This window comes from Pteropus vampyrus, unplaced genomic scaffold (genome assembly GCF_000151845.1).
Source record: "Pteropus vampyrus isolate Shadow unplaced genomic scaffold, Pvam_2.0 Scaffold330, whole genome shotgun sequence".
NCBI classification, from domain to species: Eukaryota; Metazoa; Chordata; class Mammalia; order Chiroptera; family Pteropodidae; genus Pteropus; species Pteropus vampyrus.
Window position 1 is genome coordinate 969,003 of NW_011889111.1, and position 11,355 is coordinate 980,357.

Here is an 11,355-nt window from a genome sequence, read left to right on the forward strand (position 1 = left end):
GCGGGTCACACCAGGCGGCCCGGAGCGCTCTGCGGGGCTGTCCCAGCTCGGAAGCCAGTGCGCGAACCTCCCCTCTGCAGCCTGCTCCGGACCCTCTTGAGCGGCTCCCACTCCCGCCCAAGACCCGGTCTGGGCAGCTCCGCCCACCCCCCCACCCCGATACACACTCACACACACTCACACACACAGACACACACACTCACACAGACACACACACACACTCACACTCACACACACTCACACACACACAGACACACACACTCACACACAGACACAGACACACTCACACTCACACACACTCACACACACACAGACACACACACTCACACACAGACACAGAGACACTCACACACACTCACACACACAGACACACACACATACACACACTCACACTCACACACACACACAGACACACACTCACACTCACACACTCACACACAGACACACTCACACTCACACACAGAGACACACACTCACACACACACAGACACACTCACACACACTCACACACAGACACACAGACACACACACATACACACACTCACACATACACACACTCACACATACACACACTCACACACACATACTCACACACACAGACACACACAGACACACACACTCGCACAGACACACACTCACACACTCACACTCACACACACATACACACGCTCACACTCACACACAGACACACACTCACACTCACACACACTCACACACTCACACACATACACACGCTCACACTCACACACAGACACACACTCACACACACTCACACACACAGACACACACTCACACAGAGACACACTCACACACACTCACACACACAGACACACACTCATACACACAGACACACACACACAGACACATACTCACACTCACACACAGACACTCACACTCACACACAGACACACACTCACACACAGACACAGACACATACACACACTCACACTCACACACACTCACACACTCACACATACACTCACACTCACACATACACACACTCACACTCACACACAGACACACACTCACACTCTCACACAGACACACACACTCACACACAGACACATACACACACACACTCACACACACACATCCTCCCTCCGCCCCCACCCCCTAGGGCCGCGTTGAGCATGGCCTCCGTGAGGGCCGGAGAGCCTGCCTGCCTCCAGGCCAGGCACCTCCCTAGGACGTGGCGTGTATCCTGGACGGACACTGCCTAGCCAGGAGAGGCGCTCGGTGCTCAGTGGACATCTGTCTAGTGAACTCATCGTGTGTAAGGGCGTTCGCTCCGCTGTCCAGCCCCTCTGTCTGTCCGCTCTCCCCCACCTCACTGGTCACCTGCTTCTCTCCTCCCTCATTCCGGGTGTGAAGGGAAGGGGGGCAGAGCCAGGCCGGTTGGTTTTCGATCACAGCTGCGTGTGCTGCCTTGTAGCTCTGTGGCATTGGGCAAGTAGCACACTCGGAACCCGCAGCCCCCTCATCTATGAAATGGACATAAGGATGTCCACCGGTGTCCGAGGTCAGTGTGTCGAGTCCCCAGCACAGTGCCCGGCACGCAGTGAGAACTGACACCTGCTCACCTTGCCGCCGCTGTGACGATTAGCACTGTAACTCTTGCTGCTGAAAGCCTGAGCTCTTCGCGTTGCGGCACCTTGGCCGCCAGATGGCTGACGACGTCCCAGTCGGTTCCGTGGCAGTGGGTTTGGAGGGGGAGTCTCTTTACCGTCTGGGCACAGGCGAAGAAGGCAGCGGGCAGTCTCAGGTAAATGAGAGGGTGCCAGCATCCAAAGCCTCCTGCCATACCCCGTGTCCATCACGTCCTGGATTTGCAAATAAACAGCTGCCGCGTGGACTTGTGACCTGGGTAGCGGACCCTCATGTGCTAGAACCCCCTGCGGACTGCACAGTTGGTGACAGGATGACGAAGGGAGTAAGAGGCAGTGACAGGGTGACAGCCTGCCAGAGGAGATCACGCTTTAGGGATCTCTTTGACATGGAAGAGAAGCTGCTGGAAAAATGGGAGGAAATACGTGATTAGCGATTAGCTCTAATAACGGCATCTTGGCGAGATGTTTGGTTTTGGTGGTGGTTTTTAAAGCATAGGCGAGGATCCTAGCCGTAGAGATGGACTTCAATGGGATTGCTTGGGGGAGACAGGGGTCCTCCGAACGCAGGTAAACCCAGAAATGCACAGCTCCTGAGAAGCTTGCTCATGCGCAGGTCGGATGAAAACGGAAACGATACATAGGTGTTTGTAAAACTTGCAGAAAGCTTGTTTTAACCTTAGAAAAAGGCAGCGACAAGGCTCCCGGCAGTGAGTGCCGCCACCGGACTCCTGGAGTTGGTGCGCGGGTGCCAACACCGCTCCCAGGGCGCGGCGCTTCGGCCCCGGCGTAAGGCAGGTGTCTTTGGGGGATCCTCAGAGCAGCCCATGCGCGTGCGCGAGGGCGCAGACTGCGCCTGCCTCATGGCCCAGCGGGCCCGCGGTGGGGAGCCCAGCGCCTGCCACAGCAGGGCGCTCACTGCGCATCCGCGCACCTGTGTGTAAGAAGCGCGCGACCAACAACTTGACCTTGAAAGCGGAAGAAACACAGTCATATGCGTCAGTTAATCAAGCTGAGCATTGTTGTTTACCAGCTGTTTATTAGTGATAGCGCTGCACAAAGCTGCTGGGGGACGCAAGGGTCGGGCCCCACTCACCGAGCTTTATCCGCTGTCTTCAGTCGGAAAGCGTGAGGAAGACGCGCGCAGTCGAGATGGCTTTAGTTCTGTGACCTTGACCAAGTGACACACATGCCCCTGTCTCAGTTCCCTCCTCTGTGAAAGGAGCCGTTGCTTCTCAAAGTCGTCTTGAGAATTAATGTGCCTCTAAGACAGTTGTGATCCCTCACATAGTAATAATCACTCAACATTTTTATCTATTTTTATTATCTCCCTGTTTTTCAAATGGAGCAAATGAAGGTCAGAGAGGTAAAAGTTCTCTCAGGCTGCATCGTGTTAGCAGAACCAGGGTTCTTGGACCCAGGTCTGTCTGACTCCAAATTTGGAGCTCGTTCACATTATCATGTGTGCACATGTGTATGAGCTCGAGTCTGCGCACACCATATGCTCACAGCCATAGCCCGACTCTGTGAAGACCTTGAATGTGGCGTTCTGATTCACCCCCACACAGCAGCGTTAGCATTTTCGTGCACCGAGTGCTTCCTTGCTGATCTGAAAGAACTGACTAATCCACTTCGAGACAATAACACGGGCGCAGAAACCCTGGTCTGCTGCTGCCGACGTCACGGAGCCTTCGCCGGACCCTTGTAGAACCAGTGTCACCAGACGTAGCGAGCACTGGCGTAAACCTTCCGATCTCGTTGCCCAAAGGTTGGTTTATGCAGTTGGCGTGTGGAGTGTGACCTCGGGCAGCGCAGTGAAACCAAGGTCCGGTGAGGGGGATACTGCCCCTGAGGACGGCACAGTTGGGCCCCCCAGGGGCCTGTGGGTCTGTGTCCTGCCCTGGGCACTTGCCGCCCTTCGCATCAAGCATCTTAGCTCCCGTGGGCTCCAAGGCCCTTCCGGTCTCCTCACCAGGGGTCCCACCCCCAAATGAGGAGGAAAGATTTAGGGCCGGGCCCTAGAAATCAGGATTGTTGGCCTAAGGCCGATTTTGTTTCACAATATCTCACTATTTTCTCAAATTTGGAGAAAATTAGTGAAACTGAGAATCAGATCACTTACTACGGAGCAGGAGCCTGAGACTCAGGTTTACTTGCAGGCAGATGCAGACCGGTGGACTGTTTCCACGTGCCTGCCAGCACGCAAGTCAATGAAAGGCCAGTGAGAGTGATCCATGACACAGACAGACGCGGACACACGGACACGGACACACGGACACACGGACACAAGGACACACAGACACGGACGCACGGACACATGGACATGGACACACAGACATGGACACACAGATACACAGACATGGACACACAGATACACAGACACAGCACACAGACACACAGACACACAGACACAGTACACAGACACACAGACACGGACACACGGACACACGGACACGGACACATGGACACGGACACATGGACATGGACACAGACACACAGACACACACATGGACACAGTACACAGACACACAGATACACAGACACAGCACACAGACACACAGACGCGGACACACGGACACAGACACACGGACACGGATGCACGGACATGGACACACGGACACACAGACACAGACGCACGGACATGGACACATGGACACACAGACATGGACGCACGGACATGGACATGGACACAGACACACAGACACACAGACACAGTACACAGACACACAGACGCGGACACACGGACACAGACACACGGACACACAGACACAGTACACAGACACACAGACACGGACACACGCACACGGACACGGATGCACGGACATGGACACACGGACACACAGACACGGACGCACGGATACGGACACATGGACATGGACACAGACACACAGACACACAGACACAGTACACAGACACACGGACATGGACACGGACACACGGACACGGACACAGACACACAGATACACAGACACAGCACACAGACACAGAGACGCGGACACACGGACACAGACACACGGACACGGATGCACGGACATGAACACACGGACACACAGACACAGACGCACGGACACAGACACACGGACACACAGACATGGACGCACGGACACATGGACATGGACACAGACACACAGACACACAGACACAGCACACAGACACACAGACGGACACAGACACACGCCCTCGTGCCCCAAAACAACCCTCTTGGGAGAAGTGGCTCGTCACGCATGCATGTGTTGGACTACGTGACTGCAAGTTCTGACTGACGATTGTTTTAAAAAAATAAGGAAAAACAAAATTTCTATTTCCGTAGTACAGATTTTTTCCTAAAATGAAAAGCAGTATCGCCCTCATAAATGTGTTGCTTTCCACCCAAAGCAGAAAACTGAAAATTCTTATCTTTGCATAGCTGGGCATATCAGCTGTCACAGAGACAAACAGAAAACTCAGATTCCAGTCACCGAGGCCGTGACCTCGCTGCCGTGGGCAGCGGGCAGCTCGGGCGGAGACTCTGCACCGACAGCTGTGGGCAAAGTGTCTGCCCCAAACCAAGGCTTGTACCTAAAGCGCCTGCTGAGGTCCACGCTCGCGCCCTCCCCCTCCCTGGCTTGCCGCGTGAGCCCCTCTGCTCCATCTAGACCCTGGGGCGGCTGCGTGGCGGCCAAGCTCCCCATCTGCAGCCCAGCTGAAGTTCAAGCTCCGGAGGGGAGAGAACATGAACTGGAAAATAACTGCGCCCTCTAACACGTGCTGAGAAGTCACCCTCCTAGGTCCTGTGTGGGGGTGATCTTGCCGAGTGTCCCTGATCCCGGCGCTTCTCTGTTCAAGCCCTTCGTTTGTCACCTGGTGCCTAGAGGACAAGATCCAGACTCCCGAGCATGCGCCAGCCACCCAGCCTCCTGGCCGCCATTGTCTCTGAGGGACGCCGACTCACGCCCCCACCCTCTGCGTCTGGACGGGCACATCCTCAGGGGAGCAGCCTTCACTCTCTGCTTTCGGCCTGTGTGTCCCTCCTGCGAAGCTTCCTGTGGATCTGGCATGGCAGAGAAGTGGCCTCGGAGTCAGGAGCTGATCCGGAGATGGGTTCGGTCCCAGGCAGGCTGTGTGACTTGGGGGGGACCTAAAGCCTGTGCGCTGGTTAAGTTAAATGACAGAGGGCCTCGCACGTGACAGATCCGCTCTCTGCAAGTGTCGCCGCCCTGGCCCGCCAGCCCGCCCTTCCTCCATGGCTTCGCAGCACTTGGTACACAGCGCCCATTCTCTCGTGTACTGAATGCTTGGTGCGTGTGTCCCCGCGCCCATGAGACCATGAACTCTCTGAGGGCAGGGACCGTAGCCCCCTGTGCGCCTAACGACGGGTGTAACGCGTGGTCTGCGGTTGCTTTTTCATAGCCCCGACGAGACTGCCACGGGGCCGTTAGGGAAGGTTTGTGATTCCGCCGTTGAGGAGGCCTCCTCCTGCGCTGCGATTCCTCTGAGTAAGTGCGGATTAGGCGGGGGCAGGTAATCGCAGCTAAAGGGAAAAGCAAGTCCAAAGGCACGGAACTTGAAAAAATGCATAGTTCCTGAACCGTTTCTCAGTTTGTAGAAAGTGTATGTTGAACACCTGCCGTGCTCTCATGTGAAGCCACAGACAAGATACTCTGAGTCGTGTCTGCCCGCCCGGCCCAGCGGCGTCCCCAGCACAGAAAACAGCACCCGAGTCGGCAGTGGCCCCAGCCACACGCTTCAGAAGCTTCCACACTGTTCTCTTTCCCTGAGACAGCGCGACCCTCTGTCGGCACACCCTATCGGCCGCTCTGTCAAAGCGTCTTAGAAACAATCTCCGCACTCCGCCCGGGCCTGCCGCCTGAGTTAGGCCTCCTCATCCTGCACCAGAACCTTCTGCAGAAACCTCCAGGTTAGGGCTGGGGGCGTCAATAAACCACTGGAAAAGGTGATGGACATAAGAAACTGAATTTGATGTTTTTGGATGCAAAACCAGCAAGGACTTGGTAATTAACTGGAAATGTCTAATGAGAGGGATGGAGCTATTTGCTGGCACGTTCTTAAGCGTGGGGGTTCAGATCCTAGTTTCCGGCTTGGGTCACCAGGTCGGTAATGAGACTTAAACTATTTATGTTGAGAGTGTCTTACATAAGAAAAGCTTGATTTGTTTGTAGTATTGGGCTCGCTTTTAGTCATGAGAACTTACTCATGAATATCTGTTGCTCTGTTAATAAGGACATTTCTGTCTTTTCCCTTAATATTCAAAATCACACTTAAATTGTTAAAAATGTAATAGCCCATACACTACCAAGACTTATATGTCCATGAGAAAATTGGTCCAGACTTCAAAAGAAAATGGCATTACAGTAATAACAGTAAATAACCCTGGCAAAGGATTACTATGTGTCAGGTGCTATGCGAGTAATTTCATTCAGTCTCCATAATGATCTTAGAAGGAAGATAATCTCCTATCCTGATCTTATCAGTGAGTAACCTGAGACATAGGCAACTCATTCAAGGACACAGGCCAAGTGAACAGGATTTCTAACCAGATTCCCCTCGAACCCGGTACCTAGCTCAGGATGCTTCGCTGGCCGTGGCTCATCTCTGTAGTGATGAATTCTATATGATTCAATTCTGTATGATTTTCACATTCTAGTGTTCCCTTCTGCCTTCATTAATCTCACACAGGCCCTAAAGATGTGACTTCTTCCCTTGTTCATTGACGATGGGAGGCCGACTGGAAGCTGAGCCTTGACAAGGCTGTGTTACTAGGACGAGTTGGTATCTGTGTGATGAATACCTCCCCTTAAAGTTGTGCACACAGATCTGGAGAAAACTCAGCCAAGCAACTGTAAACTCTTTGGAACCTGAGTGGGAAAGGTGACATTGGACCACACCGTCCTCTGACCTTAGCATTTTAGTGGTGAATGAGTCATAAATATAGAGAAAATCGCATGATAACAACACAGGAGGTGTCACTAAGCCAGAGGAATGGTAAGTACACCGCCGGTCAGAGCTCAGAGGAGGAAGAGGGTGTTGGTCTTGGAGCGGCCGAGGTAAGCCATGGAGTTACTGTCCTCACCTAAATCTCTAAAGATGAGTAAAAACAGATAGCTAGGGGAGAAAAAAGATTAATCAGGACCAATTCAGTTTAATTTTAGTTAAATTTTCAATTTAATTGTCCGAAAACCCAATTCAGATTAGTTTAAGTAAAATTTAGCATTTATTGGCTCTTATGATCGAAATACCCAGGAAACGGTCGCGTCAGAGGTCTGTGGATCTGTTCCTGCTCCTCGCAAGAGAGATCCATCACAGAAACGCACACTCACAGACCAGCTGGTAGGTGTAGTCGAAGCCCCCGGGGGTCTGCATGTGCCTGAGAGTCAATGGTCAACGTATCGTTACTGGTATGAGCATGATACATGAGGCACATTCATTCTCCCAAACAGTCTATAGAAAACACGAGCACCTGGGTAGACTGGGGTTAAGAAAATGAATTTATCAAGGTGACTGTTGAGTTAAATGTTAGATTTCAAGGTCGAATATGAATAAACGTCACTTGATTTTACCATGTTGATAGCATGGTCAGTTTTTAATGTTTTAAAGTCTTTTATGCAATTCTATATGATTTTCACATTCTATTGTATATATCTCTAAATAAACTTTTATTTTAGAGAAGTTTTATATTTACAGAGAAACCGTGAAGCCAGTATGGAGAATCCCCACATAGCTGCCACCCGGCGTCCCTTACTATTAATAGGTTACGGTGCTGTGGCACATGTTGTTAGTGAGCCAATGCTGAGACATTATTCACGAAAGTTCATACTTTACTAGATTTCCTTAACTCTTGCCTAATGTCCTTTTCCTGTCCCAGGACCCCATCCAGGATAACACAGCACATTTAGTCATCATATCTCAGGCTCTGCTAGGTTGAGGCAGTTTCTCAGACTTGGCTCGTTTTTGATGATTTTGGCAGTTTTAAGGAGTTGCTGGTTTTATATAGTGTCCCTCAATGGGGATTTTTCTGATGCTTTTCTCACGATTACACTGGAGCTGTGTGTTTGGGGAGGGCGACCACGGAGGTAAAGTGACCACATCAAAGGTGTCTGCTGTCCACACGATTTGTGACGATTGGTGTTGGCCTTTGTCACCTGGCTGGGGTAGGGCTTGTCAGGTTCCTCCACCATGAAGCTTACTCTTTCCTCCTCTTTCCGTAACTGGTCTCTCTGGGAGGGGTTCCCCTTGGACAGCCCACACCCGAGGAGTGAGAATTATGCTTCACCTCCCAGGAGACTGAGTATCTGTATGAAGTATTTAGAATTCTGCACGGGAGATTTCGTCTGTTCTCTTGTTTGTATATTCATTCGTTCATTCGTTCATTCATTCATTCAGTATGATAACACTGTGGACACATGGGTATTTATTATATTCTTTGGCTTCTAATTGTTCCCACTTTGGCCATTGAGAGCTCTTTCCCTCGACTCCTGTGTGCCCTTGACATACCCTCACAACTGTGAGGGATTTTTAGCACTTCCTTACTTTCTGGCGCTGTAAGATTTTTCAGGCCCATCTTTTATAATTCCTGCCTCTTCCATCCTAGAATCAGCCTATTCTCCAGGGAGCCCTGGTCATGTTATTGGAGAAGGTATCAGAAACCAGTCTCTGGGTGGTCCATGTGCTCAGTACTACCGGGGTCTCATCATTGCTCTAAGCTCCCTCAGCTGATCGAGCAAGGAAGGATGCCTGTGTGTGCTGACCCACGTGTGTGCACACTTCTGTAGTGCACCCACGAGTTCCTCTATGAAGCTAAACAGGAGTTCAGACTGATCGCTCAGACTCCAGACCATCACCACGCTGAGCGGTCGGCCCCCTCCCTTCGCTTACTGTGACCTCCTCGCGGTCCAGCAGCGAGCACCCTGGACCCCGTCGGCTGTCACTCACATCCCATGCGATCCCACTGCACACACGCGGCTCACAGGAAGCAGCTTCACCAAGCACGGCTCAGCTCTGGGCGCTGCGTTGGCCCCTGGCTGGCAGATGCCAGTCATTCCCAGAGTTTCCCTCGCTTTCCTCAGTGGTTTCATACATTTTCAAACATTTTTCTATTTTTCTATTATAGTCGACACACAATGTACATTTCTAATACAGTTAAATTATTTTGTCGCATTCTGCATTTCACCCTGGGATCGCCTAAACTCCTAAATGATTCTTTAAGAATTTGCATACATTAAAGTTTACTCTTTGTTTTGTAAAGTTCTACGGCTCTTGAATAAAGCATAATGTCACATATTCATCCTTCCGTGTCTACGAAACTGTTTCCCCGCTGTGAGGCACCCCCGTCCCTGTCCTCCATCCTCACCCCGGCCCCCGGCAGCTGCGGATCTTCTTACTGCCTTTATGAATTTGCCTTTCCCGGAATGCCATAAAACTGGAATCGTGCACTGTGTCGCTTTTCCAGACTGGCTTCTTCCGGGTAGACATGTGAGATTCATCCATGTCTCCTTGAGCTCATTTTTTAAAATCACTGAATAACATTCCTTGTGGGGATGAACCAAAATTATTTCATCTGTGCGCTGATTGAGGGACATTTGGTTACTTCTAGTTTTTGGTAATTGTGGATAAAGCTGTTGTAAACATTCACAAGCAGGTTTTTATAGGGATGTAAGTTTTCAGCCGGTTGGGTAAATACCTAGGAGCATGACTGCTGCCTAAGAAAATGCCAGAAGGTCTTCCAAAGGGGCTGAACTCTTTGGCTTTCCCACAAGCAGGCATGGACGTGCCTGTTTTCCCACATGCTCGCCGGGAATCGAGGCGGTTCGGGGCTTTGCTGGGCTTTTCAGGGGAGGGGAGATTTTAGCCTCTCTAATGGGTATGTAGTAGTATCTCATTGCTATTTAAAGTATTAATTCCTTATGACAAATAATATTGAAAATATTTCAAATGCTTAATCACCATCTGTGTGTCTTTGGTGTAGTGCCTGTTCGGACTTTTGCCCACATTTTAATTGGATTTTTGCTTTTCATTGTTTTAAGAGTTCTGTGTATGCTATGGATACATGTTTTTATTCAGACATATGTTTTGCAAATATTTTCTCTAAGTCTGTGATTTGTCTTTCATTCTCTCAAGAGTAATTTTTTTTCCCAGAGCAAAATATTTAAATCTTAAAAAAGTCCAACTTAGCATTTCTTTTTTCATGGATCGTACTTTTGGTTTTGTATCTGAAAACTCATCACCCAACCCAAGGTAACTTATTTGTTCTCTTATTTTACATTTTACGTTTCGGTCCGTGGTCCGTTTTGAGCCCATTTTTATTATCTTCGAGGTGCAAGGCCCACGTCTGGGCTCATCTTTTTTGCGTGTGGACATTCAGCTGTCCTGCTCTATAATGGCCTTTGCTTCCGAGTCCAAGATCAGCCGACTGCGGGTGTGGGTTCAACTCTGCTCTGTGTGAGCATGCAGCTGTTGTGGCCGGCAGGGCGCTGGCTGCAGTGCTGGGGCTTTGTTGTGGGCCTCGAGATCGGGGTGTATCTCCTCGCACAGAGAGGGGGGGCCTCATCTCCCTCCAGGGCTGCCCCCGCCCCTAGATTCGCTGCTACGTCTTGTCCAGAGCTTTCACGTTCACCTGTTATTGATGTGGCTCCCCCTTTCTGCTTATCCAGATTTCCCTGTTGTTCAAGATCAGACGCAGAAGTTAGTAAGTGCCTTGTGCCCCGAGCGGAAAGGAGCTTTTATCTCCTGAAGTCCTGTGCGTTGACGCATGTCT

General features: G+C 50.9%; 1 protein-coding gene across 1 annotated transcript in view; it reads left to right on the forward strand.

Moving 5' to 3' along the window:
- Nucleotides 1-1,663: 1,663 nt before the first annotated feature.
- The window catches only part of NECAB1 (N-terminal EF-hand calcium binding protein 1), a 59,584-nt gene continuing 49,892 nt past the window's right edge, over nt 1,664-11,355 (forward strand). Inside the window, exons 1-2 of the mRNA XM_023522092.1 lie at nt 1,664-1,762; nt 2,288-2,486. Coding sequence (XP_023377860.1) covers nt 1,664-1,762; nt 2,288-2,486 — 298 coding nt within the window. The remainder of the gene's footprint in view (nt 1,763-2,287; nt 2,487-11,355) is intronic.